Source organism: Kwoniella europaea, chromosome 1 (genome assembly GCF_036810445.1).
Source record: "Kwoniella europaea PYCC6329 chromosome 1, complete sequence".
NCBI classification, from domain to species: Eukaryota; Fungi; Basidiomycota; class Tremellomycetes; order Tremellales; family Cryptococcaceae; genus Kwoniella; species Kwoniella europaea.
The window spans coordinates 6,882,650-6,909,596 of NC_089487.1; the positions used below are offsets into that span (position 1 = coordinate 6,882,650).

The 26,947-nt window shown below is 44.3% G+C and overlaps 13 protein-coding genes across 13 annotated transcripts; 7 read left to right on the forward strand and 6 right to left on the reverse strand.

Annotated features, from left to right (window-relative positions):
• Positions 1–342: 342 nt before the first annotated feature.
• V865_002629 (methionine aminopeptidase, type II) lies at positions 343–2,226 on the forward strand (the record flags this gene model as incomplete). Its single annotated transcript, XM_066226429.1, has 9 exons — positions 343–487; positions 550–579; positions 641–755; positions 824–1,122; positions 1,202–1,350; positions 1,418–1,767; positions 1,850–1,958; positions 2,022–2,105; positions 2,164–2,226. 9 exons carry the CDS (start codon positions 343–345, stop codon positions 2,224–2,226), a joined length of 1,344 nt encoding a protein of 447 aa, XP_066082526.1.
• Positions 2,227–2,428: 202 nt separating this feature from the next.
• Positions 2,429–3,554, reverse strand: V865_002630 (uncharacterized protein; the record flags this gene model as incomplete). Its single annotated transcript, XM_066226430.1, has 5 exons — positions 2,429–2,639; positions 2,705–2,800; positions 2,860–2,921; positions 3,038–3,172; positions 3,342–3,554. The coding sequence occupies 5 exons, from the start codon at positions 3,552–3,554 to the stop codon at positions 2,429–2,431; spliced, it is 717 nt and encodes a 238-aa protein (XP_066082527.1).
• Positions 3,555–3,867: 313 nt separating this feature from the next.
• Positions 3,868–4,932, forward strand: V865_002631 (uncharacterized protein; the record flags this gene model as incomplete). Its single annotated transcript, XM_066226431.1, has 6 exons — positions 3,868–4,015; positions 4,163–4,290; positions 4,372–4,436; positions 4,506–4,640; positions 4,719–4,823; positions 4,884–4,932. 6 exons carry the CDS (start codon positions 3,868–3,870, stop codon positions 4,930–4,932), a joined length of 630 nt encoding a protein of 209 aa, XP_066082528.1.
• Positions 4,933–5,210: 278 nt separating this feature from the next.
• Positions 5,211–7,359, reverse strand: V865_002632 (uncharacterized protein; the record flags this gene model as incomplete). Its single annotated transcript, XM_066226432.1, has 8 exons — positions 5,211–5,439; positions 5,525–5,731; positions 5,802–5,905; positions 6,014–6,277; positions 6,355–6,471; positions 6,545–6,868; positions 6,951–7,110; positions 7,232–7,359. The coding sequence occupies 8 exons, from the start codon at positions 7,357–7,359 to the stop codon at positions 5,211–5,213; spliced, it is 1,533 nt and encodes a 510-aa protein (XP_066082529.1).
• Positions 7,360–7,778: 419 nt separating this feature from the next.
• V865_002633 (uncharacterized protein) lies at positions 7,779–9,350 on the forward strand (the record flags this gene model as incomplete). Its single annotated transcript, XM_066226433.1, has 6 exons — positions 7,779–8,078; positions 8,155–8,170; positions 8,235–8,526; positions 8,591–8,657; positions 8,723–9,062; positions 9,151–9,350. The coding sequence occupies 6 exons, from the start codon at positions 7,779–7,781 to the stop codon at positions 9,348–9,350; spliced, it is 1,215 nt and encodes a 404-aa protein (XP_066082530.1).
• Positions 9,351–9,719: 369 nt separating this feature from the next.
• V865_002634 (uncharacterized protein) lies at positions 9,720–10,731 on the reverse strand (the record flags this gene model as incomplete). Its single annotated transcript, XM_066226434.1, has 4 exons — positions 9,720–9,929; positions 10,269–10,335; positions 10,484–10,572; positions 10,651–10,731. The coding sequence occupies 4 exons, from the start codon at positions 10,729–10,731 to the stop codon at positions 9,720–9,722; spliced, it is 447 nt and encodes a 148-aa protein (XP_066082531.1).
• Positions 10,732–11,289: 558 nt separating this feature from the next.
• Positions 11,290–12,950, reverse strand: V865_002635 (uncharacterized protein; the record flags this gene model as incomplete). The annotated part of the gene is made up of 7 exons (XM_066226435.1): positions 11,290–11,624; positions 11,704–11,817; positions 11,872–11,888; positions 11,958–12,145; positions 12,199–12,297; positions 12,511–12,729; positions 12,807–12,950. 7 exons carry the CDS (start codon positions 12,948–12,950, stop codon positions 11,290–11,292), a joined length of 1,116 nt encoding a protein of 371 aa, XP_066082532.1.
• Positions 12,951–13,284: 334 nt separating this feature from the next.
• V865_002636 (uncharacterized protein) lies at positions 13,285–15,138 on the forward strand (the record flags this gene model as incomplete). The annotated part of the gene is made up of 9 exons (XM_066226436.1): positions 13,285–13,309; positions 13,610–13,650; positions 14,016–14,045; positions 14,112–14,165; positions 14,228–14,305; positions 14,376–14,445; positions 14,521–14,766; positions 14,902–14,958; positions 15,101–15,138. 9 exons carry the CDS (start codon positions 13,285–13,287, stop codon positions 15,136–15,138), a joined length of 639 nt encoding a protein of 212 aa, XP_066082533.1.
• An 841-nt stretch (positions 15,139–15,979) lies between these two features.
• V865_002637 (uncharacterized protein) lies at positions 15,980–17,353 on the forward strand (the record flags this gene model as incomplete). Its single annotated transcript, XM_066226437.1, has 2 exons — positions 15,980–17,104; positions 17,210–17,353. 2 exons carry the CDS (start codon positions 15,980–15,982, stop codon positions 17,351–17,353), a joined length of 1,269 nt encoding a protein of 422 aa, XP_066082534.1.
• Positions 17,354–17,661: 308 nt separating this feature from the next.
• V865_002638 (uncharacterized protein) lies at positions 17,662–18,957 on the reverse strand (the record flags this gene model as incomplete). The annotated part of the gene is made up of 3 exons (XM_066226438.1): positions 17,662–18,421; positions 18,586–18,766; positions 18,870–18,957. The coding sequence occupies 3 exons, from the start codon at positions 18,955–18,957 to the stop codon at positions 17,662–17,664; spliced, it is 1,029 nt and encodes a 342-aa protein (XP_066082535.1).
• A 617-nt stretch (positions 18,958–19,574) lies between these two features.
• V865_002639 (uncharacterized protein) lies at positions 19,575–21,097 on the reverse strand (the record flags this gene model as incomplete). The annotated part of the gene is made up of 5 exons (XM_066226439.1): positions 19,575–20,362; positions 20,435–20,503; positions 20,562–20,660; positions 20,728–20,840; positions 20,931–21,097. The coding sequence occupies 5 exons, from the start codon at positions 21,095–21,097 to the stop codon at positions 19,575–19,577; spliced, it is 1,236 nt and encodes a 411-aa protein (XP_066082536.1).
• Positions 21,098–21,459: 362 nt separating this feature from the next.
• On the forward strand, positions 21,460–24,053 carry V865_002640 (ATP-dependent RNA helicase DRS1; the record flags this gene model as incomplete). The annotated part of the gene is made up of 4 exons (XM_066226440.1): positions 21,460–21,663; positions 21,730–23,010; positions 23,079–23,565; positions 23,638–24,053. 4 exons carry the CDS (start codon positions 21,460–21,462, stop codon positions 24,051–24,053), a joined length of 2,388 nt encoding a protein of 795 aa, XP_066082537.1.
• Positions 24,054–24,713: 660 nt separating this feature from the next.
• On the forward strand, positions 24,714–26,945 carry V865_002641 (uncharacterized protein; the record flags this gene model as incomplete). Its single annotated transcript, XM_066226441.1, has 14 exons — positions 24,714–24,804; positions 24,880–24,902; positions 24,972–25,021; positions 25,099–25,162; positions 25,252–25,379; positions 25,435–25,478; positions 25,543–25,608; positions 25,671–25,696; positions 25,758–25,952; positions 26,041–26,276; positions 26,374–26,607; positions 26,677–26,737; positions 26,811–26,820; positions 26,896–26,945. 14 exons carry the CDS (start codon positions 24,714–24,716, stop codon positions 26,943–26,945), a joined length of 1,278 nt encoding a protein of 425 aa, XP_066082538.1.
• Positions 26,946–26,947: the final 2 nt, after the last annotated feature.

Below are 26,947 nucleotides of genomic sequence, written 5' to 3' on the forward strand. Positions count from 1 at the left end.
AGTATATAACATTTATTCACGGGTAACTACATCTATCTATCGTCCACTGAACAATTTGCATATATCTGACTTGGTACCATAGTATCCGAGCAGACATTCTGACTGTGAGTATGCCTCTACCCTCTTACCGTCATTCATGAAATCCCTCCTCTTGCGTTTCACCCTTCTCTTCTCAATGATGCTTGTCACCAAGATATGTTAGACTTCTGCAGAGTATTCATTTACTCACAGTAGATACCCATTATTTGACTTCTGAGAGATCACATTTTTCTTCCTCTCGAAACCCTGTAATTAGATTAGGTGATTTGGACCTGACGCTGACATGCTCGTTCTCCAGGCAATATGGCTCCGGTCGCTGTACCAACTTTAGAGGATCTGAGCATATCGGACAAGAAGGAAGAGAAGAAACCTGATGTGGTAGATAACGAAGACGAAGAGGGAGACGAGGAAGATGATGTAGAAGGTGATGATGCACCTGAAGCAGGAGGTCAGCTGCCTTAATGCAAATCATGTGGGAGAAATCAAGCTGACTTACCTCCAATAACGTAGATGCTAAGAAAAAGAAGAAGAAGAAGAAGTGTGAGCTTTGGTTCATTTTTTGACCAACTGGTGATTGAACTGACAAATAACCATATCATAGCAAAAAAGAAGAAATCTGCTACTGTCACTCAATCTGAACCACCTCGAGTCGGATTAAGTAAGATATACAAGAATGGCGCATACCCCATAGTCGAGGAGGTTGAGTACAAGAATGAGTCAGTTCTCTCCCACCTCTCTTCTTCTCGGTGAATAATGACAGCTGACATACACGGTTATATCACAGTACGACATCTCGAATAACATCCGCCGAGATGAGGGAGAAAGAACGTCTAGCCCAGGAAGACCCTTCAACCCGATACTCAAATATACGTAAAGGTGGTGAAGTCCATCGACAAGTCCGTTCATATGTACAGAAAAACATAAAACCAGGTATGAAGATGACTGAAATTGCCGAAATGGTTGAGAATGGCACGAGAGCATTAGTGGAGGAGAATGGGTTCGAAAGTGGTATAGGCTTTCCAACGGGTTTGAGTGTGAATGAAGTTGCTGCTCATTATACACCTAATCCTGGAGATAACAAGAGTAAGTGTCAATCAGATCTAAGCATTCACACGTGCATTCAGTGAAAGAATTTCAACTAATCTCATCTCGATTGATATAGTACTGCAGAAAGGAGATGTCTTGAAGGTAGATTTCGGTGTACATGTAAATGGTCGAATTGTCGATTCGGCATTTACGATGAACTTTGGTGATCCATCTTGGGACAAGTTGTTGGAAGCAGTGAGGGACGCTACAAATACAGGTATAAGTGTAAGTCATCGGTCTGGAACCGTGCCCAAACGCACTTTTAGCTGATGTCATTGCAACGTCTGAATAGGAAGCCGGTATTGATGTGCGATTATGTGATATCGGAGAACGTATACAGGAAGTGATGGAATCGTACGAAGTAGAAGTGAATGGTAAAACCTATCCTGTCAAATCGATATCTAACCTCAACGGTCACTCGATAACACCATACAGTATCCACGGAGCGAGAGGTGATCTACCGGGAAAATCAGTACCAATCGTTAAGCAGCATGGTTCGAATATAGATACTCAGCGAATGGAAGAGGGAGAATATTTCGCAATCGAGACGTTCGGTTCGACTGGTAATGGAAGAGTAGAAGAACAAGGTGCTTGTTCACACTACGCTTTGGCTCAACATGCTCCTGAGAGATATACTGGACAGTGAGTAATATTTCAGCTATCGAGGGCCATCAATCGTTGAAGATAGGAAAGCTGATCAGAGCTTCACTCTGGCGGGAAACAGCCATCAATCTGCTAAAACCCTTTTGGCCTCGATCAAGAGGAATTTCGGCTCGTTACCTTTCTGCAGAAGGTATCTTGAACATGTAGGAGAGAAGAATTACTTGCTTGCCGTGAGCTGTTCCAGTCGCTTCCTTCCGAGAAACAAGCTGACATAGATCAATCTTGTGATGTAGTTGAATACACTGGTAAAAGAAGGTATAGTTTTGGATTACCCACCTTTAGTCGATTTGAAGCCCGGTGCAATGACTGCTCAATTTGTAAGCTTTCACAACTTCTCTTGGCAGAATCACATGTAGCTGACATACGATCAAACAGGAACATACTATTCTGTTGAGACCCACATGTAAAGAAGTTGTTTCAAGAGGTGATGACTATTAGTTTTGGAGATGGCGATTTCGTTCAAGGGATACGTCCCGTCAATCTTGTATTTCTATATGCTTTATCATTGCCGCATATGCACCATTTAATGTGTATTATTCATCATACCTGCTGCTGAGAAACGTAAATCATCATATCATATATAGATTACTGTACAAGTACAGAGTAATCGCATAGTAAATCGATCGTATCGCGTATATTATCATAGACCAAACGTATAACCTAATAACAAAATCATACAAAATCCAACAACACAACCTATGATCAACGTATCTCTCCTCCTTCTTGTTCTTATAGCAGTGATCAAAGAATTTATACCTGGCATCTGGGAAAGGACGCCACCCATCCTTGAATCGATGGATGCGAGGAGTGAACGTTGTTGAGCGAAATCTTCTCTCGTTGCGTATGCTTGGCTAGACGATGATGAGAGCATTAGCTAATGTAAAGTTGACACATTGCAATGATGGAAAGAACTCACTTCAACGTATCATCCATCATCCTGTGACTCGAATCGATCCTACTTCTATCTTGAAGCAAAGCGTCTGTCTGAGAGTTGGTAGCTGATTTGTAATCACTAAAACATGATATTCAACATGAGTTAGCTGTGTGAATGATCAGATATGATATACTCACTTGATATCCTTTCTTACCGATCCCAATAGATTCGACCTTCTTATACTCTGTTCCACATTGCCCTGTTACAAATCAAAATCAACTCAGCATATAGCTCTTGATCTTGCATTTAGACCAAGATGTCCGTCCGTCAGGCCGTGACGTGTGACGTGGTATGGTCGAGAATACAATGACTTACCCTCGTCCTTAGGAAATCCCTCCTGTAATCATCCAAATTATCTCGATGTCTCTGAGCTGCATGTAGCATCGATGCGGAAGGTGGCTGGGAAGGTGAATTTATCAAGGTTGATAAGTCATCTATCGCCTGTTCGAGCTATGTATATTTCCTATTATCAGCTCAATGTCCACTCCTGATGAATACCATTCAAGCAATGTTCTCATCCAATGACATTGGATTTCAATATACTGTATAGTCGAGTGAATCCGATCCTTGATGATCCCAATGAATCTCATATTGAGCAGATTGAACTTCTCTCACTCACCTTCCCCAGCAGCTCCTCAATTTCCTCTTCCACTAACTTATATCCCCCAACTCCATCGCCATCTTCCTCCAGTCCTGCTCCCGATGAAGAGGTACTACCTCCCTGACGAGCGATGGTAGCTGCCAATTTCGAGTAGGTCGACAGTTTACTGTCTAATGCTGTTTCCAGTGCTCGTGCGTGCCGTCGGGCGTTGTCCCATGTTGGCGCTGCCATGTTGAGTCCTCTGAGGGTATCGAGTGATGTTCAGTGAGGAGTGCTGTATGTGATCAACTTGTCAGCCAAGTGAGTTGGACGTTGATGCGTAGTGCATAGCCGAGCGTCTGGTGATTCAAATGGGCTACATGAATAAATACTGCTTTGGTTATGTTCAACGTGTCGCGTGTCATGTTTCGAACAAAGTCAACCATCTCATGTCCATCCAACAAAGACAATCATCATCATCATCTTACTTGGCTAGCTGACTCCACCTACCTGACGAAGCATTCCGAACACGAACAGACACGAACAAAGATACAGAAAGAGCGATATGATGTCACGTCGGACGATACTATCTTCCCTAACACTGGGATTACTGGGAGCAGCTCAGGTATCAGCTACCGCTCTGACGGCCATGTTGGGCGCGAACGAGAGGAGCTGTTACTATGCTGACGTGGATGGAGTGGGGGAGAAAGTGGGTAAGTACATCATTCTCAATATTATTATCCTCCGGCGAAGGCTACGCGTACCATATCATAACATGGAAATGGACTTGGATCTTCCACCTCTACATGTCAGAGTATCATCAGCAAAAGCTCTATAGAAGCTCACTAGCATCAACATAGGATTCTACTTTGCCGTACAATCAGGTGGTAATTTCGAGATCGACTACGTAGTGATGGATCCGGATGATAAAGTGATACTGGAAGGTGTAGCTGAAAAGCAGGGTGATTACATATTCACGGCGAATCAGGTGAGTGATACCTCTTCCATTTCAAATGTCCATCTATCTGAAGATATCAATGATGCTGAATCATCTGGGTGAATTGTTTAGGTCGGAGAATACTCATTCTGTTTCGAGAATGAAGCTTACACTTCAGATAAATTACTTGATTTTGAGTGAGTCAATAATCTCTCTCGAGATGATGCTCCTATGCGAATACTGATGACGATAATTTATTAAAATAGTATAATGGTAGAATCCGAACCTCGAAGAGTATTGTCAGCCCAACAACAACCATTGAAAGAACATACTTCTTCCCTTGAGGAAAGTACTTATAAGATTAGCGGTTTGTTAAGTAGTATAACGAGGACGCAGAAATAGTGAGCCTCTCCTTCCCTCTGTCTTCCGGTGTTGTGAAATGTTTGCGTTGACTTTGTCTGATCCAATCTTGAAACTAGCTTCCACACGCGACATCATCGTAATTACTCTACAGTTTTATCCACTCAATCTAGGATATTCTGGTTCACGATTTTGGAATGCGTCATCATTGTTGCCATGTCATTGTGAGTGTTCTTTCTGATAACAAACCTCCAAGCAGGACACTGATTGTGTATGATCGACAGAATACAAATCTGGATCCTAAAGACGTTCTTCTCGAGATCTGGCAGGTGAGTCCGATATTGCACTGCTCCGCGGTTTATCACTGGGTCCAAGTCCCGCTGATCATATGTCATCTTCTTCATTGATAGACGTTACAAGGTATAGCAAAGTCAAATGAGTATAAACCATGTTCCACGATTTTCAGCATTATGCATCCAATGTTCCAAATATCTTAAGCGTCACACTGGATCTACCCTTCGAATGATCAGGAAATATTGACCTTGACATTAATTGCATAAAATATAAGTACATTATATCTAATTCCCTTATTGGGTATATGCTCTACTTATCTATCGATGATGAGATTTCGATCTTCTCTCCTGTTCCATCCTGATCGACTCATGGACCGTGACAGCCTCGTCCACCCAAGGTAAACTGAACAAGTCAGATCGTCTCAGATCCTCTTCACGGATGTTACCACCGTTCAATCCTGGTGTACCAATTTGATAGCCTAGCATTTGATCCAGGTCTCTTGCTTGGACTGCGAGCCAATTTTGGATGAATGCTTGTGGGTTCGAGCTGTAAAACATCCAAATCAATATGTTGGCTGGTCAGTATTTCCGAATGATGAGATGAACGACGGGATGGATGAGGAAATACTCACGCGAATGATTCCAAGAAATCTCGTTTTTGTTTAACATCCCTAGCGAAATAAGCCAATTCTCCAACTTTATCTTCCAACTGCACAATCTCTTTACCTTCTTTACCTTCGAAACTCTGTACGAGACTTGACATTTTCGATTTGAGGGGATCTTCAAGTTCGATAGGTATATCGAAACATTTAGGATGGAAATTGAAATCTTTATCGACTCTATCAACGAAAAGACAATGTAAGCTAGATTGCACTTGGCTGACGCAACGAGGGTATAGAACAAGCTTACTGTACGGTATAAGGAATGACAATAGGATCAGGATGAGTTAGATATCGAGTTGCGATTTCTGGTAATTGGTGGAATGCTATCGTCTCTTGACCTTGTGGGAAAATCTATATTTCCAGAAGATACCTGAGTCAGCCTTTCCCTCACATCCATTTCTGCATAAATCACGTTCGGATCTTGTAGACCAAGCACATCAGAAATGAGATTAGACGCACCTTCTCCAACCCTCCAACAGGCTTGATCACCGTTCCATCGTCTTTATCTTGCGCTCCAACCACTTTGACCAACTTCCAAACTGCATTGATGATTTCCGATCTCGTTCCTTCCTTCATCTGAATCAGGTCCGCGAGTGGTTGTAACACCTTGAACCTATCGGGTGAATGGGATAGATGTATTATGATTCTGGCATTGATATTTCGATCACCCCTTCGAAGGATCTCGAAGCCGTCTAAGGGCGGAGCGAGGTTTTGGGTGTGCCACTGTCACTTGGCATCAGCGTGTCTTCCTCTTGGCTTGGAATTGGTCAGAATTGGAGCTAAGAAGCATCATTACATACCTCGACTATATTACCTTCTGGGAAAGTAGGTGCTTCCCTATTATCGAATTCTACCACCACACGATTTAGGAAAGTTGAAAATTTCCTCTTGTTTCGATCCAATCTCGTATTGCCAGACTAATCAAGCAATTAACGAGGCTCATCAGCTTTATCAGAGTTATTTGGAATCCAAAGTGGAAGCTGAACTCACATCAAGTAATCTACCTTCAATCTTCATCACCCATCCTGCTATTCCTTTACCGGTATTGACATCGACATCCGGACCCAGTGTTTCCGTCTTGCTCTCCTGTTGAGGTGGTAGAGTAGCAGTGGTGGCAGTGGTAACAGTAGCAGCAGCGGCAACATCGGTCATTGATACGTCCCCATCGCCTTCTTTCTTCTCTTCTCCATTCTCAGCTGCTGGAGTGCCTTCTGCAGCAGTAGGCACGGGTTCAGGTGCAGGTTCGGCTTGAGCTTTTTGCCATTCTTGATCGTGCGCTGTATTGGAAATGAACACCCTCAAAGTTCTTTTCACCTATCACACAAAAGGACAAAACATCTGTTAGCTCGTCTTCTTGTGAAAGAAAAGCTCAGGTGGTTGGGTGTGAGACACATACTCTGATCGGTTTACCCAACGCATCGTTAATCTCAGCCTTCTTTCTCAGTAATGTCCAATCAAGTTTCTGTTCTAGTTTCAGAAGGTCGGTGAATGCTGGTGAATCCGGTACGAGAGATTGTAAGACGTGAGGGGGAGGAAGAGGTGGCCGTGGGTGTTTTCTACGTGATGCGAAACGATGTTAGTTGACAACGTCCCGTGAAGGATGTTCAAGCTTTTTATACGATCGAAGATACATTTGAATCGTGGAGGACAGAGTCATTGATAAGAGAGGTCACGTACAGTCTTCTTACCGCATCTGCATCACCATCTGCACGTCGCTTATTATCAGTTGATACCTGAGACTGAGGCTGCTGAGGATAAGGAGGAGCCTGAGCGGGATTAGAAGGACCTGCTTGAGGTGTGGCCATGGTGCTTATCGTAGAGAGTCACACTCGAAGATGATCTGGTGAGCACTGTCGGTGATTGGATGTAGACAGGTGATGTATGGTCTGATGAAAGATGTACGAGGTAATGTTTAATGTTTACAACTTTGGGAGATTGAGTGAAACGCGAAAGAGCATGTGCAGTGCTGTATTGACAAGCTCTCTTCCGTATTACAACGTGCATTAGGATTGATTCGTAAGTGGATCTCAGCCTGATTACAAACCATTCCTAATCGCGTCTATCCGCATCGACCTGAACCCTCGCTGTAAAAATTCCAGAGTGGAGGAGCTTCACCTGTTGTTCAACTTTTTTCAAAACATCACTGTCTTACTCCTACAAAACTCAACCACTGCATATCATTCTAAGTCACAGAGGGAATAGTAGTAGCACATCAGCTGTAGCAATGGCAAAAGGATCAACCTCGAAACTCAAAGCTCGAGCGGCTCCACCGCCCAAACACGTAGAGGACGATTACCTAGATAGTGATTCTGAGGTAGATGAATTTGCGGAAGATTACGATTCACAGGAGGACAATCAAAGCGAACAGCTTGGATCTGAGGAGGAAGAAGAGGAAGAAGAGGACGGTACGGGTAGATGGGAAGCTGATGATTGGAATGAGAACGATGATGATAATAGCGATAGCGAAGGAGGTAGTCAGAATGATAGTGATCAAGAGGACGACGATGAGGAAGATGTGCAGTTGGTATGTGATACGTCTTTCACTGGTACTAACAGCTGTAGAGAACGAGCTGACAAGTTGGTAACTTTTCGATGCACAGAAACAACTGCAGAATGGTGAGCTAGGCCTCCGTGTAAGATAGGAGGTGAACGTATGAGCTCATCTTTGTGAATCTGACAGACCTCACCTCCCTCCCACTATCAACCTTAGCCAAAGCTCAGAAATCATTATCGTCCTACGCCAAACAACGATCATCTTCTTCCTCGTCAGCATCGTCGAAAGAAGATAAACTCTTAGCTATCAAAGCGAAATTGGCGCAATTGCAGAAAGGTAAAGGGAAAGCTGTGGCAGTCGATCCCTACTCTGGATCATCCACTAGACAGGTCGACGATAGAGGAAGTGATGGAGATAGCGCCAGTGACAGTGATAGTGGTCCTGAACAAGGCAGTACAAAGAGGGGACACAAGCATGCGTAAGCTTGCATAAACTTCATGTTTTCCCTCGAGCAAAAGCTGATGATCCCCCCTTATCGATAGACCAACCGCAATGAGTACGAAGAAGCAAGTATCAAGAAATCGACAAGTCGTAGACCTACATAAACCCGTAAGCTAGCCTCGCAACACTGTATATCTAAACTTATGACGACTGATCTATACTTGTTCCAATAGCAACGACGTGATCCTCGATTCTCCTCTGTATCAGCAGGAAACCTCGATGCCCATCTCCATTCAGCTTCCTACTCATTCTTACCGTCGATGTTGAAAGAAGAACTGTCATCCCTTAAAATTGCTTTGGCTCAAGCACAGAAGATAGAAAGGACTTGTCCATGGGCCGAAAAGGCAGCTAGGACAGCTGAGAGGGAGAAGATCGAATTGGATTTGGCCAGAGTGAGGACGAGGTTGGTGAAATCCCAGAACGAAGAGAGGGAGAGGAATGTGTTGGCGAGGATGAAGAAGGAAGAAAGGGAGAAGAGAGAACAAGGAAAGGGAGCTTGGTACATGAAGAAGAGTGAGTTAACATCACTTGATATCTATCAATACATGTATATCGAATTCTATTATTTGAACGTTGCTGAATTGGATTGTGCTACGTTTAGGTGAGAAACGTGATTTGCTTCTTATATCCAAGTTTGAGTCACTTGAAGCGCAGGGTGGGAAATCCGCTGTTAAAAAAGCTATGGAGAAGAAAAGAAAGAAGATTGCTAGTAAGGAGAAGAAAAGTAGACCTTTTGCTAAAGGCAGCGGTGGTGGTGGTGGGGTTGGTGAAGGAGGTGCAAGGAAGAGGCAGAGGGTATAGGGTTCAGGTTGATTACATTGGCATCGATAGTGATATTGGATTTGTTGTATCATCATGTATCGAAGCTATTTCTCATATGCGATCATGCTTTTGGACTTTCAGAATATATATACTAATCTGCAATACCAGGTCAGAGAGTTTCTCAGTGATCTCTCGAGAGAGATATTCAGTATAGTCAAAAGCTCAGCCGCAATATGTTCAGCGACGTAGCCTGTGTCTCCTCTCCTTGTCTCATATACTCCTTTCTCACTTCAACTCTGCAATCGAGTGATATAGTGATGTTGTGATGCTCATCAATCATGATACATACTCATGACATACCCAACCCAAACTACGGTACTACCAACAAATCTCTTTTAGCTAAAAGATTTATCGACCACCTTTACCACCTTTCATAGCTTGTTTTGATACTTTAGGTTGGTTAGCTTGAGTGGATCGGTTGGCGGCCTTGGAAGCTTCCTTGTCACGTTTCTCAGTCTTGGCCTTGGTGATGGCAGCAGCTCGGGCGGCAGCTCGGACTTCAGGTTTGGCAGTTCGTTTGGCGAGGATGGAGGCGAGATCGGCACCGACGATACCTCGCTATAGAAGATAACAGAGATTAGCATATTATCTCGTCAACATATATCGTATTCCTTCTCTCCCGCATCCTCTCCTCAAGGTGTATGACCCAGTCGATGGTCAAGACGTGACACATAGCCTGTTGCAGTACCCAACACCAGCGAGTGTCTTTTCCACTCCCTTCCCATCTACCTTTCTTTCCCTTCTTCCCAATACAGCAATTATCTCCTTCATATAGTCTCGGTGTGATCCTCGCATCCACCGGATGATCCAATATTTCTCCCCATGTCCCCTGCTCAACGATTCTACACCAACGACATCCGCAACCTGCATCACCATAAACGAAATGTGAATACCCACTTGAACCTTTACGTTCTTTCTAGATCTCTTCTTGGCAACTTCCTCAGTGATACCCTTCTTGTGCATTCTAATGTGTGAATTCGAGGATGATCATGGTTGATAGTGTGCAATGGAATATACGAATCGAGATGAGCAGTAAAGAGGAGACAAGTATAATGATATATCAGCTTTTGATTATTTCCCTTTGGATATCTCAATCGGCTGATTCAACCCACCGTCGGTATACTTGAGTCCAAGCGATCTTTCGGGGGTTCTTTCTTTGGAGGAAGAGAGATTCGGATTTGTGGTTAAGGAATCGGAAGGTCTATAGGTACAACCAAAACGCGATACACATATTAGCTATCTCAAACATTCACAACATCCAATATAAACTCGAACCCACCTTAGAGTCACCTCTAACGTAGACCTTTCCCCTTGAGGGGTAAACCTTGTACCCAGAGAAATCACACCTGTCGACTCGCATTCTATATTTTGTCCAACAAATTAATCAATCAATCAGCAAATCAATTCCTCCTAGTTTGTATCCTTCTGCTATTCGTTCCCGCTGTCGTGGTGTCGAGCGTTGAAAGGCGGCGTTGATACTCACGTTGCTGGTTACAAGAGGTTAGTTTTTGAAGTCTAAGTGTGACAAGAGATAGTTGGCTATATTCGATGAAAATGCTTGGGATTGGTGTGAGCAGCAACGCCTCGAGCAGCAAGCATGCAACAGACAGGAGAGAGTAGAGACAATGACAGGGTGTTCAAGGTGCCACAAAGTGAAAAAGCGGATACTTCCGTTCATACATCTACCTATCGGATGTTATGATCAGTGGTAACTTAACACCGACATCCGCGGCTTGACGATGAAAAGATGCTATGCTTGGATGTTAGGGTGAATAGCTTACCGATGCCAACTGGTTATACTGTATATTCAATGTATGTCGAGCCATACATGAACTATACATACAACATACATACCCATGTTATGCTTGCACTCCTACATGTAACTCATACTTTCCACTACATATCATGTCATAAAGCTTTACTTCTCCTTCTTCACATCGGAGGCATCCAGCTCATTCTCCAGATTTTTCAAGAAATCTTCTGTTTCTCTTTGCCTCCTCTCCTCTCTCAACCTTTCAACTTCCTTCTCACCACCTAACATTTTAGCTCTCTTAGCTTCGATAAGGGCCTTTCGCTCATCGGCTTTTCTCTTCCTAGCTTCTTGAGCGGCGGACAGACCCTTCTGTTGAGATTGAGTGGCTTTGGATCGAGCATTTTCAGTTTCTTGTCGTTGAGATGCAAGAGATGCCATTTGCTCTGCACGAGTCTCTTCGTCTAGAGAAAATTGATATTGACCTGCTCCTTTGACTCGTACTACAAAATAATTGATCTGTCAGCACCAATTTGTAGTGAAAGATAGAACCATACTATTATACACGAAATACGTACATACCTTCTTTAGTGGAATCATAATGATGTGCTCTAGCTTCTTCTTCTGCCTCTCGATATTTCTTTCTCAAGGCATCTTGATCAGGTTCATATACCGGAAAGAAGTTTTGGTCGCCGTCTATAAGGTATTGAATCAGCTTTCGTGAGGATATCTACAGCTCAGAAAGCTCACGAATGACATTCGATTGTCTGTAATAGTGTATCATCCGATCAGCACATATTCATCATGACAGATAAGACTTGCTGATATTGACTTACAGCACTTCGGCGTATGCAGAACCTTCTTGTCCACTTTCAATCCCCTGTACAGCCTCTCTTTCACCTCTGCTGCCGAATTTCAGCCGTTCAGCTTCTTTGGCTTCTTTGCGTGTACCCGTCCTCGTTCGACCCATTTCATCGATGTATTCCACCCTTGCTAAATCGTCGTCGTCATCTCCATCATCTTCCTGTTCTAAGCTGTCAGCTTAAGATCATGGGCGCAAGCATATGAAAATCTCACCTCGTCATCATCATGCCATTTCGGTCGTGATGGTCTAGCGGATTCGTCTTCGTCTGATGAATGGGACGAGTAGCCTTCTTCTTCCATCTTTCGCTCGAACTATGAGAATCAGAGATTGACAGTCAGACCTATGTCCCCATGTCCCTGGCATACCTTCCTGAATTTAAGATGTCTAGTGGGTATGCGAGTCATGTTACTGAAACATATGACTTCCTTGATCGTGATGGTATACCACAAGCGACGAAAATCCAGCTCACTCTCTGCTCCCGATGAAGCAGCAAAGCATAGATCAGGTCACGAGATATCACTCACATCTATCACAGCTTCTTCCATCTCCTTCTGACTCATCCCCGAAAAATCACCTTTTCTTATAGCTTCATATTTCTTCGCTTTCGCTTTTAAGATCGCTCTCCGCTGTTCCTCGTTGGGACCGTCATCTTCAGCGAATCTGCGTGATTTCGCATCATTCCTAGCTTCTGCTGCTAGTCTCTTGACTAATCCAGGTGAAGGTCGGTCGAAGGGATCTTTCTTCTATCATTCGTATACTCTAGTCAGTATGAGTACAAGCTGGACATGAGAAGTGGAGGTCACAACAAACCAAGACGAACCTTGTCCAAAGCACGATTTCTCGGTTGGCCTTTAACGGCTTTACGCCCCTCTTTCGCGAACCTATCTACATGTTCTGCTGTGATGGCTTTGAGATCTAGCAGGCTTGCTTGAGATATGGTTGATGGTCCTGCTTGGTTCGACATGGTGTGTGGTACATATGAGGAAAGCATTGTAAACAAGGTCAAGCAAGCCAGTTGAGGTAAAATACGATGACGTGTATGCATGAGGGTGAGGGTGAGTGGTGAGTGGTGAGAGTGAGAGTGCCACAAGCGGGTGTTCGATGGTGTCATGTGGGGATTTACTCTGCTCTGGTCAGAGTGTATATTGCCCTGAACGAGTTACAGTCTGTTCTCGTTTCCCACCATACATACACATCATCATCCAACTCCTCCATCAGTCCTTTCTCTTCTCTCTTTCTCTTCATTCAAACAACTCTTACTTTAACTTATCAAGTCAAGAATATAGACATACACCAAGATGGCATCAGCTAAAATCTACGTCGGTTGGTATCAGTCCACCTTTCGTAGATTCTAGCAATCCAACACCCCCCACAAGAGACAAGAGAGAAGGATGAGGATCAAGTTTAGAACGATCTCGTCAGCGTGTCATATCACTCAACACGTTCTTTCGACTTCGACAACTCATCCGAGGATCCCTTCTCTCGATCTCGCCCCCATCCGCTTTTCATGATCATTATCTACTCGTGCTCGTCAATTACAAGACATGCAACATGTTCTTTCGCTATGGTTCGTCAGACTCTGTGATCGGTTTGGTTGATGTGTTGTTTTTTGTGTCATGTTAGGAAACCTCTCTTGGAACACTACAGATCAACTCTTGCTCGAGGTTCGCTTGATTTCTCTCTTATGTGAACCGTGTGATCGCTTATGTTATTGATGTATACTATCCTCTCGATTCTCTTTCTCGTGTGATACGTGGTCTCGTCTCGTCTCGTCTCGATGCTCGTTTACTATCTGGTCTTGGTCTCGTCGACATGTGCTATCGTCTGGTCTGATCGCTGTCAATTCTGGTTTTGGATATAACTTGAACATTTCTCAACTGTCTGATCTCAAATCGCTCAATACACATGCTGTGATGCTCGTTGGCTTCGATGTGTCGATTTGTTCTTGGCTTTGTCGACTCTGTTGGTGTCGTCTTCAACCTGTACAAAATGATCTCAATGTCTCCATACATATATGGAAAACTAATAGGCTTTCTCCTCGTTCGGACAAGTTGTTGACGTTAGTTCTCGTTTCCCTCCGTTTTCTGCTAGTGGTCAAGTCTGATTGAATTTGCGATTATCATAGTGTATCGTCATGAAAGACCGAGAAACTGGTCGATCAAGAGGTTTCGGTTTCGTTGTGTGTACAAATCCTCTTTCCACTTCATCTCGTCATGTATGCTAAGTCGGTAGTTGGAATAGACTTACAACAACCCTTCCGAAGCTGAGGCTGCTATCAGCTCAATGAACGACCAAGAACTTGATGGTCGACGAGTCCGAGTAAGCATCACTATCTCCCAACCACCTTATCCCGATATTGATTCATGTGATATTGATAAAATTTTCTCAGGTAAACCTCGCTAACACCCGAGGATCCGGTGGTGGTGGTGGTGGCTATGGTGGTGGCTACAACTCCGGCTGTAAGTATCATCTTAATATTGATTCCCTTATTCTGTACCACTCTTTGACAAATGCTGATCTTGTTGCTGTATCAGACGGTGGTGGCCAAGGTGGTTACGGTGGTGGTAACCAAAGTGGCTATGGAGGTCAAGGTGGCTACCAAGGTGGTCAAGGAGGATACGGTGGACAAGGTGGATACGGTGGTGGACAAGGTGGTTACGGCGGCCAAGGTGGCTACGGTCAACAACAAGGTGGCTACCAAGGTGGTCAAGGTGGTTACGCTGGTGGCCAAGGTGGTTATGGCGGTGGTGCTCAAGCTGGTTACGGTGGTCAACAAGGTTGTAAGTGTTCATCATCATGTCCAAGTCAGAAGACCCCTGTTGCGTGCTGTGTGAATGGGTTGTGTAATTCTCTTCGCCTTGTTGTATCCGGTTCTTGATTTGTTTCTGATTCCGTATGTTGTGTGTCTCTCGCAGATGGCGGTCAAGGCGGATACGGTGGTGCTCAAGGTGGATACGGTGGTGACCAAGGTGGTAGGTATTGACGTGTTTGGGGGTCCCCTGCTCGAACACCATATTTTCCGGTTTCGATTTGAGGTCAGATCTTGGTTATGTGGTGTAAACTGGGTTATCGTACCCCATGTAGATATACTAATTGTTAATCTTTCCATCGCAGCCGGTGCCGGTCAAGGTGGCTACGGTGGTCAATACTAAGCGAATGGTGAGTTTCTTTCCTCCATAGTCCTCCGGTTGTGCGGTGTCGCTGATCGCACGTGGTACCTTTATAGCTTAGATGCATATCGTTCCCCAATCTTTCTTTTCTCTCGTCAAATCACCTAAAATAAAACCTTCCTTTCAAAATCTCTTCTCATATTTACATAACAAATGAATGAATCCAAGTTTTCTCCTTTTTATATCAGATCGCTGCATCTTTTTCACTCTTTATCGCTTGCTGTAGAAGAGAAAAAGTGTATCAACGTGATGAAATCTCGAAATCTTCCTCTTGATCGTCAGAATACGTTGTGGGATTGCCCAGTTCAGATAATGACTGCTCTCAAGCAGAGAGTGAGGAACACGGAAGTGGACATGCATACTAGTACATGGATCTGATTCACCCAAAATAGATTCAATCAAGTCGATCAACCAAGATCTCATTCCACCAAACAATCAAACTGAATTGAATTGGATTGAATCGAGGTACCCACACTACCAAGTTGGAAATGTGAAGTGGCAGCGTAACAAGTTCAGTCTCAGCTGACTTTTCAATTGATGCGATTGTTATTGTTTTTGCTTCTTTTGTTTATGTTTGTCTCGCGGAAACAGAGAGTAAAATACTGTGAAGCAAATGCGGATGTGGATGTGGATGTCTTTATGATGATCCACAAATCGCTTTAGGAACGTATACTCACCCCTTTTCTAACTTTGTCGCTTTGTTAGATCGCTCTACAATCATTTTTGGAGATTCAGCTGGACTGATCTCCTTACGCAGATATCGCTCAGACGCAAGAACATCGTAACATTCTACTCATCCAGCCCTTGTTAGGATCCAATCAAGATGATTTTCGTACTCGAACCTGAAAATGCTGTGGTCACTTCGCCAGGCCTTACCCCGGCCACTCTCGATGCTCAGATGTTCAATGAGAATTCCGATCCAGTTTATCAAGAAGGATTATTCACCTTAACTCTGACCGAAGGAGCCAACATCATCAATCCTACACCTGCAGTCGATATGGCTCCTCAAACTACGATGTCTTTGGCCAGTCAAGCAGCAGTGACTATCACACCAACCTCGAGTGATGGTAGCTCCATACCAACAAGTAAAGAAATGATGATCACTCGACCTGCCAATCCTACTCTTCCAACCACTCAATCCATATCCACTTCCACTCTCTCATCAACATCAGAAGAAGGCGGTGATAAAAATGACAATATCTCTAGGACATACAACCATACCACACTGATAGTCGTATTCGTTTTATTGGGTTTATCAGCTCTGGCAGTAGGGTTATGGTATTTCCGTCGATCTCGTACCCGTAAGATGATTTCTAATGGATTAGCAGATCTGGAGGCCTCAGTACAAGAGAAGAGATTGTCTACTGTCTCAAGGATGACCAATAGACGAAGTTGGGTAAAGTTAAATGAGGAAATTGAACAAATCGAAAATGAAAAAGCAAACGATCCCCCTTCGGTGTCATTACCTTATCCTCCTTCTATCAATCATCAAAATCAAATTCGAGTTGAGCAACGAGATCAACACCATAATCAAGTATATGACTACAATGATAATTATCAGACTAGATCGATAGGAAATGATTTAATTTCCTCGTCGTATACTTTGAATAAAAGAAATTCAACAATCAATCATTTCCCTGCTCCACCTTCTAACATACCGCAATTACCACCTCTACCACTTACGCCTCAGCCCAAGGCGAGCGAGAACATCTTTGAATCCGCCGAAGTCGAGGTCAAATCAGACGTGGAAGTTCCAATTCCGACACGATACGAGCCTGAAATTGGAGTGGCCACGACGACGAGTCTACCAGCTTCTTCCAGTCGATCGGCAGTTGCCGTGGATGCTTATCCAAGTAGGACACTGACAAGTTCAGGAAGGGAGATATCCAAGTTGAATGAGGGAGATGGACCAGATTTTAGTCAAAGTCAAGAAAATTCACCAAGAAGAGTGAGTATCCTACCACAATCCATGTAGACCTCATCGTACTTGAATGATTTGGATGTATCATAGGGAGGGAATGACTGACGTTGAATCTGGTGTTTGATATTTTAGCAATCCCTACCGTATGTTCTTCCTATACAAGAGGCAGAACGTACTCCGACTTTCATTTCACTGAGTCAAATGAACCATGAGAAGAAATCACCAGATTATAGGAGTCCTACTGAATCTCTTTATGTGATTTACAAGGATAAATAAGCGGAATGTGGCCAGTGCAGTACTTGGTAAATCTTGTATGGTAGTTTAACGATTGACGACTTTGATGAACACCATGCTACGTTTGCAAATGATCCATGCGCTTTGTGATCGGAATGAATGTTATCTAAATCAGTTATCGATGCAATCAGGCTGTGTCACCTTGTAAATTATATAGGTCAAGGGTGAATCAATGTTCAGTACCACATAATACCACTGTACATGACTCATAATGAATGGACACACGACCTTACAATGAATATAAAAGCAAGATAAATAGTCGGTCAACACCTCTTATAAATTGTATCTATCTATTGACCTTTTTCTAAAGCCTTTTCATAAGCCAACAACCCAGTAACACCATCTTCCTTCTCGAGCGAAGCACCAGCAGCATCCGTGTAATCCAAGATTGGTCTTCTCATCCTTCTGTTAGGGTGTCCACTGTTCTTCTGTAAGAAATATTTCGTACCGGCAATACCACCTCTGGTGAATGATGCGTCCGCCTCGGATACCAAATCTTGTAATTCCCAAGCTTTCTTTATATCTTCTGCTGATGGGTTGGAATCAGTCACGATCTTGTAGGACAGTTCGAATAATCTGACTAATGATCGAGGATAGATATTTCCTAAACCCATGATAGCTCCATGACCTCTTCCACCCAATATGGCAGGAGCGAGGAAATCGGCGAATCCACCCAAAGTCAAAAACTCAGGAGCGACAGAGTTCTTTCTGGGATGAGATGAGAATGCTTGAACGGCAGTTTTACCGGTAATTCGAGTGAGTTTACCGACAGCACCGCAAGTCAGCTTGACACCGCAGATATTAGATCCCTCAGTAGCGATAGAGTTGATAAGATCGGAATCCATATCGATACCTCCGGCTGCACCTGGGAAGTTGTAGATCATGACTGGGATTGGGGAACCTTCTTGAACGTCTAGGAAGAATTGTTTGAGAGCGGGCTTCTGTAAGGCACCGGCGTAGTATCCTGGTGGGATTACGATGACGACGTCGGCACCGGCTTCAGCGGCGAGTTTGGAAAGTCGGATAGTCTGTCGGGTAGAGTTACCACCGCTGTCAAGGGAAGAATGTAGAGTGTCAGCTTGATATACGAGCTCAAACACATGTACGGCTCGAAAGATCAAGCGATAGGAAGCAGGTAAAGAAGAAGCGCATGGTAAGGGGCACAAAAGGGGGGGGGGGAAGCGTAGAAGCAGTCCTATATAACTCAAACTCACGTTCCGGCAATGATAACAGTATCATGTAATCCAGCTTCATCCAAAGCCTTTCTGGACTCTTTGAAAAGAGCGAATCGCTCATCATCGGTCAAATGGAAAGCTTCACCCATCGAACCACAGATGACAGGTTGCATGCCAACTTTGGCGAGTTTGACAACATGTTTTCGGAAGGTGTCGAGGTCTATTGCATGTCATTCTCGTCAGCATTCTGGTCATAGATGCAGCACAGTTCCAAGACTATTCAGATGTCACTGCCGAGGTGAAGCAGAGGAGACGTCACTCACCAAGCTCTTCCTGTTCATCGAAAAAGGTAGGGATAGGAGCCCAAACACCAGGTTTGAGTACTCTTGAATGTCCATTTACAGCTGCCATTGTTGACTATATGTATGTGGTTTTCGCAATTCAACTCAAATGGAATGTAGTATGTAGATATAGATGTACAGAAACGATTGTTATAGTCAGGTGGGTATCATGTATATCCATCCAGCCTAACCCACCCATCTTATATGGATATGTATTTCACTCTCGCAACATTCAGTTTTTCGGTCCGAAAACCTCCCGACCTGCCCGGACACTATTGGCGGCCCGGCGGTTACACCTGAGTTGTAAACCCTGAACCTTGCGTCTTTCACCTGGTGTTGGACTGGATCTGGACGATCATCATGTTGGTTATTTGTATATATGATCGTGCATGTCAGATGACTGACATGTCGTTGGGTCATCCGGGTCAAGGACCAGACAAGATAGCATAAGACGATGCATGATTTGTTATATACTTGTGATTTACAAATCACGACGCGGGGTGTAAACATGCCACCTGACATGAGGCTAATCCCCGATGATCTCTAGGGCTTGATCAGTCACGATGACAGGAGGGCTACCAGGTAGCTATTTGTCTCAATATATCTACTGTAGGTTGTCATATGCGAGTGGACGATGTGAAACGAAACACAAGGTTTGGCCCAGAACGTTCTTATCCAGCTAGCTGATCAAGGCACGTCGATTCGTGCTCTTGAAGCTCCGACATCGGGTTGAACGGAACCACCTCTACCATTTCCACCTGTTCCAGCTGCATTTCCACCTCGACCACCTCTTGCTGACGTACCAGGTCCAGTTGAGTTTCTCGTGAGAATCTCCATGACTTGAGCTTTACCAGACCTGTCCTTTCCTCGACCTCTTCCTCCACCACCACCGCCACCACCACCTCTTTCTCCTCTATCGGTTTTTGTACTGTTATCTCCACCTTTCCCTGCCCCATCGCCTCTCCCACCTTTATTGGCTTTAGGCCCAGTAGCACCTTCTGTATTTCTGGCACCATTCGAAGGTGTTGGTCGTCCTCCATCTTGCTTGTGAGCTTGTGACGGCGTTGATCTTCCTCCAGCCGGAGGTTTTGAGGTAGTCTGAGAAGCTTGACCTTGCTCAGACGTGGCTTTTCCACTTGATTCGCCATCTTTCTTCCCCTTCTTCCTGTTTCTACCTTTCTTCTTATTCTCTCCATCACCTTGTCCCTGAGGGGTGGCTGTCCCGGATTCGGGGATGGGAGAAGCGATATGTACCTCTCTACCTTTTCCAGCTACCATCACCGGACCAGAACCAGCTTGAGCGGCACGCTTCGTAGCTGCCGCTGTGACACTTGCTAACGCAGCTGCACGACGAGCCGACTCATTAGCAGATGATGAAGAGGCGGCGGATTTGGAAGATGATTTGGATTTTTTGTTTTTGCCTTGAGCTCGAAGATGTTCTAGCAGTGGTGTAGTCGTGGGTTGAGCTTGGGGTGCTACAACAGGAAATTGCATGTAAGCTTGGTTGTAGACCTAGAACACCAGACGACATCACAATGGAAGCTTACCGGATACCTCCAAAATTGGCTTAACAGGTTCTGCTTTCAAACTTTCCAGGTATGATAGGTAATCGGGATCTGATCAGGTATTCTGCATAAGCTTAGACGAAACACTAGCAGCGTCAAAGGAGCTCACCCTCATCGATCGTGCCCTGCCTGGCATCGACCTTGACTTTGGCTTTATAAGGTGTTTTCTGGACTGGTGCAAACTCGACCACAGCTTGATATTCGGCTCCTGCAGACTCAGCCTGTCAGCTCAACAAGTATGGTGATCACTTGTCCCTTTGACCCGGACAGCTTACCGGTTTTGGCTTTAAATACATGTCCATCGAATCCTCGAACGAAATCTACCAGAGCCTCTGGACTAGCCATGAGGGCATACGCTCTCGAATGAATGGGATGAGAGTCGTAGCCTCTACGTAATAGTTGGTATTAGCTATATACACCTTGGGATGATGAACACGACTGCCTAGATTCTGTTGTGTTGAGTGGCATGTAAACTCACCCATCACCCACTTTTCCCTTTATATACCTTTTCCACAGGCATGTCTTATCATTTATCCATGTTGATACCGATTTCCAGAATAGTTCTTCCGGCAAAGTAGGTGGCAACCGCCTGATCACTAGCTTGTTTCGAGGTGTCGCGGAGGAAGAAGAAGCTTGAGCCACCATTAGGAAGATGTGAGAATCCACCCGTCTTCGTTGATCGCAGTATTGAGGGATATAACCCCGATTCTCTGGTTTCGAGTCGATTTTCCTGGATGGATCAGGTATCTACGAATGCTTGATAGAGAAAGGAAGGGAATCTATGATGTATCTTGACTGTCTATCTGTTGTCTATTGGTGGCAACAGCATTAATGACTTGATGCAACGTTGAATTCAACTTTCAGGCACGAATTGAATCACGTGACATTTCCGAATTTTCAGCGGATCCTGCACTTCACTGCTTCACGCACCAGTCGAAATACATATATCCACATCGATTTGACACTATTCGACATACAGCTTAGAGAGTCGATACAGATCATACAAGATGCCTAGCGACTTCATAACAACCATCGACTCCGATGACGAAACGCCAAACTACGGTGAATCAAGTGTGCAGAAGGGTAAAACACCCGTGAAGAACGACGAGTTAGATCCAGATTTCGAATTTGATTTCACTGGAGGGGGAAGGGAGACTGGACTAGATTTGTGGGGAGGAGACGAAGTCAAGGGATTAAAGAATGGTACAGAGGTGAGTCTATAGATCGCCCATTCCTGCTGGTCAAGCTTAAAAACTTACGAGGTCAAACATACTTAGCCCATCAACGTGGATGACATTATCGCTAGACGGAGAGGCAAACCACTCGAATCGTATGCTGATAGGAAACGCAAGAGGAAGGCTGTCCTCGAAGAAGAAGAAGAAGAAGAGCAAGGGGAGAGCGAGGATGAAGATGAAGGGTCTGAGGATCAGGATGAGGGCGAGAGTATGAGTAATGGTGATGAAGATGACGAGATGTCTGTTGATGCTTCTGATCTTGAGAGTGGATCCGAGGAGGACAACGAGAACGACGATGAGGAAGAAGACGAGGAAGAAGACGAAGAGGAAGAAGAAGAAGAGGAAGAAGAAGAAGAAGAAGCAGGATCCTCATCTGACGAAGACGAAGAAACTGCTGCCGAATTAGCACGAAAAGAAGCTTTCTTCGCCAAAGACCCAACATTCACCGATGATCCCACTTTACCAACCTCCTTCTCAGCTATGAATCTCTCTCGACCATTGTTACGAGCTCTCACTTCCTTACAACTCACCTCACCTACCCCTATCCAAGCCCGAGCCATACCTTTGGCCTTGCAAGGTCGAGATATCCTAGGTTCAGCCGTGACTGGTTCCGGTAAGACCGCAGCGTTTATGATACCCGTATTAGAAAGATTGTGCTACAGGGATAGAGGGAAAGGAGGACAGGCATGTAGAGTACTGATTCTCTGTCCGACAAGAGAGTTGGCAGTACAGTGTGAAGCTGTTGGTAAAGCCTTGACTGAAAAGGGTGGATTAGATATAAGGTTCGCCCTGTTAGTTGGTGGATTATCATTGAACGCTCAAGCTCATACACTTCGAACACTTCCTGATGTACTTATCGCTACACCCGGTCGATTGATCGATCATCTCACCAATACACCTTCATTCACCCTTTCAGCGTTAGACGTGCTGGTCATCGACGAAGCTGATAGAATGTTAGAAGCTGGTTTCACAGATGAATTGGAAGAAATCATCAAAGCTTGTCCTAGATCAAGACAAACCATGTTATTCTCTGCTACCATGACTGATTCAGTGGATGAATTGGTCAAGTTGTCATTGGATAAACCAATTAGAGTATTCGTGGATCCCAAGAGAAATACAGCGAAAGGGTTGATTCAAGAGTTTGTTAGGATAAGATCGGACGATACGAGGTCTCCCAGTTTGTTGGCTCTGTGCAAAAGGACGGTCAGAGAGAAGTGTATCATCTTCTTCAGGAGTAAAGCGTTGGCTCATCAGATGAGAATCGTATTTGGATTGAATGGGTTGAAGGCAGCAGAGCTACACGGTAATTTGACACAGGAGCAGGTGGGTGGAATTTTCTTTAAAACCCCATAACCGTCCGACAATAGCTGATATGAAACACGTCTTGATAGCGTTTACAAGCACTCAACGACTTCAAAGCTGGATCGGTTGACTATCTCCTCGCTACCGATTTGGCTTCTCGAGGTTTAGATATCAAAGGAGTCGAAACGGTAATCAACTACGATATGCCAGGACAATTAGCCCAATATACACATCGAGTAGGACGAACTGCAAGAGCAGGTAGGAAGGGTCGATCGATCTCGCTGGTCGGGGAAGCAGATAGGAAGATGTTGAAAGCTGCTGTGAAACAATCGGAAGCTGATCAAGTTCGACAGCGAATCATTCCAGCTGAAGCCGTCAATGCCATGGCAGAGAAGCTGAACGAGATCAAAGATGAGATCCAAGAAGTCTTGAGAGAGGAGAAGGAAGAGAAGTTGTTGAGACAGGCTGATATGGAGTTAAAGAAGGGTCAGAATATGGTCGAGCATCATGATGAGATTCATTCGAGACCCGCTAGAACTTGGTTCCAGAGTGAGAAGGAAAAGCAGAATGCTAAGAGTGAGTATATTTTATATCTGAAACACCTTGTTTTCCCATATCATGGACTGATCATTGGTCTTGTACGCTTAGGTGCAAGTAAAGAAGCATACGTTGGATCATTCCCCGATGCGAAAGACGCCAAGAAAGCCAAAGAGAAGGAAGGGCCCAAGAGAGGTAAATACGATGGATTATCACGCAAGGCCAAAAGAAGAAAGATGGCTATGGAAGAAGATCAAGCGGATCAACAATCTTCAAAATCTACTGCAATGGCTATTCGAAATGCCAAGAAAGCTGCTAGACCAGTCAAGATTACCGAAGCTTTACCTAAACCCAAGTCCGCCGCGAAGAAATCAGCTAAAGTCGGAGGTGGTAAGAGGAAATCTGCGTTTGATGATGATAGTAAACCATCCAAGAAACATGAGGGTATGCGTGCGAAGCCTACCAAAGTAAACTTGGATAAGAAGGGCAAAGGCGGGAAAGGCAAGAGCAAAGCGAAACGTAGATAAATGTCCATGCATGTGCTTGTTGTTCTATCTGTTTTCTCACTCACCTCTAGTATCAATGGTTGTGTGCTAAGATGACGATGAGAATCACTCGTTCACATGGCCTCAGTATGGGGAGGTCATCACATCAACTCAGTCAACAAAGCAATGATTCGAACAAGTCCGTCTACACTTATCTTGCATTCTATGTTCCCGTCTCTGCCACTCACCTGCTTGTGCCACTTGGTATAACCTGGAGAATCGGTCACAAAGGGGAGGGGACGAGAAGACGGATTACTGTACGCTGATAGATAGGCATGCTTGTTATGATCTGTAGTCTTATAGTCTTGGTCAAGCAGCGTGTAGCTAGTAACAACAGTGAGTAGTCTGTATGTACTGTACAGTGACTTGTCCCGGCTAAATGGTATTGGCCAGTTACCGAGTGCTATTCTCGTGACTGACTGTTGTTGTTGGATGTTACAAGCGCTTTTACCTGTTTAGATGTCCACTTGTATCATCTGTCATACTCGAACATCTGCTCAAGGTATATATATCAATTGAATCGATCTTTATATATATAGCAATCATTGCTTCGCAATCTTGTACATATCCTCTCTTGGACAACTTCCTCATCCTGCCTATCACTTCCTGATAATCTCCGATCTCAAAGACAACACCCACATCATGGCTCGATTACAATCCCTTCGACCTCTACTTCGAGCATCGGCTCTACAAAAGGGCGGCGTGGTGTTATCGAAGAGGGGCATGGCAAGCAGTAAGTCCATCTCTAGCTATATCTTGTCTTTGCCTTTGGTGACTGATAGACTAACGATACATTACTTGATCGCAGAATTCGCTAAATTCGATTGGGAGGTAAGCTTCTCGATATCTCCTTCGGAAATGGTAAGGTCAGAATCGAAGCTGATAATGGCTCTTACCTAGGATCCACTTGACATGAAGTCACTCTTAACAGATGAAGAACAACAGATATCGTGAGTTATATCATCTACACGACCTACCTATTTCATCCCCTTCTGCGTATTGATATCTAAGTCGGTTTGAATCGTAGAGAAACAGCTAGAGATTACTGTCAAGAGAACCTCTTACCTCGAGTCATCAATGCCTATCGAACTGTAAGCTGTCTCATTGTCTGTGATCCGTATTCATAGAAGTCTCATAGCTGACTGATGATTTCTGACATCTTTGCAATTGGGATCAACAGGAAGATTTCGATACTAAAATCCTTCGTGAGATGGGTGAATTAGGATTGTTGGGAGCTACTATAGATGGATATGGTTGCGCGGGGGTGTCGAGCGTTTCTTATGGATTGATAGCGAGAGAGGTAGAAAGGTAAGTTATGATGTACGCGATTATCACTAAGAAAGCTAATTTGGGTATTTGATAGGGTTGATTCAGGTTATAGATCAGCTATGAGTGTACAATCCTCCTGTGAGTCCTCTCTCAGCTGTCAATGGCAAGCCATCCAACGGACATTCAGCTGACACTGGTGTAGTGGTGATGCACCCTATCAACGAGTTCGGATCAGAAGAGCAGAAAGAGAAATATCTACCTAAATTAGGTGAGCTGGACATTCTCTAGTGGTCAATGGAAGAGCGTTAGCTGAATGACGATCAAATATAGCAAAGGGAGAATTGATTGGTTGTTTCGTATGTTAACTCGATTCCCTCAATCAGACCCGGTGAGAATACTGATACTGGCTGTCAATAGGGTCTCACTGAACCCAATCATGGATCCGATCCATCTTCGATGGAAACTACCGCTACCAAGACCTCAGAAGGTTGGAAGTTGAACGGAAGTAAAACTTGGATATCCAACGCTCCTGTTGCGGATCTGTTTGTGGTCTGGGCGAGAGTGGTGGAAGATGGTGAGAAAGGAAAAGTAAAAGGGTTCTTGATTGAGAAGGTGAGTATCGCAAAAAGCACACAGTTCAACATCTATGACATCAGATGATCAATCGTATTTGGCTGAATGCTTTGTTGTGGTGTTATAGGACACACCCGGTCTAACAGCTCCAGCCATTAAGAACAAACTTGCTCTCCGAGCATCAATTACCGGATCCATCTTCATGGATAACGTAAAGATTCCTTCTGATGCGATCTTGCCCAAATCCAGCGGATTGGGATCACCATTCAGTTGTTTGAATAATGCTAGGTACGGAATCAGTTGGGGTGTTATGGGTGCTTTGGAAGATTGTATAGCCAGATCGAGAGAATATGCTTTGGAGAGGTGAGTCATCAGTTCAACAGACCGCTATATAACATCCTACCCGGAAGAAAGATGGGGGGTGGAAAGACTGAGAATGACTTTGATTGGATTGACGTAGAAACCAATTCAATCGACCTCTCGCATCGTTCCAACTGATCCAAAAGAAACTTGCCGACGCATCTACAGCCAGTACCTTAGGATTATTAGGATCCCTTCAATTGGGTAGATTGAAAGACAAGGGGTTGTGGGCACCTGATATGGTATCGATGATGAAGAGGAATAACTGCGGTGAGGCATTGAAACATTCTAGAGTGTTATTGGATATTCTAGGTGGGAATGCTTGTTCGGATGAGTGAGTGTGACCTTTGTTTTCTCCTTGATTCGCCCTTAGCGTCACTGTACTGACTCGTTGATTGTGTAGATATCATATTGGAAGGCATGTACAGAATCTACAGGTAGCAAACACCTATGAAGGTACACATGTAAGTCCTTCGAGTATCTGTTGACCTTCCCATTTCCTACAAGCGCTGATGGTCATATTATGTGCGTTTGCAGGATATCCATGGTAAGTAACCTATTTGTTTGTTTTCACTGCGGATGAAGTACGTTCTCGAATATAGCTGACAATTCGTCCATCTAGCTCTCATTTTAGGTAAGGCCATCACAGGTGTCCAAGCATTTGCCAACTAGGA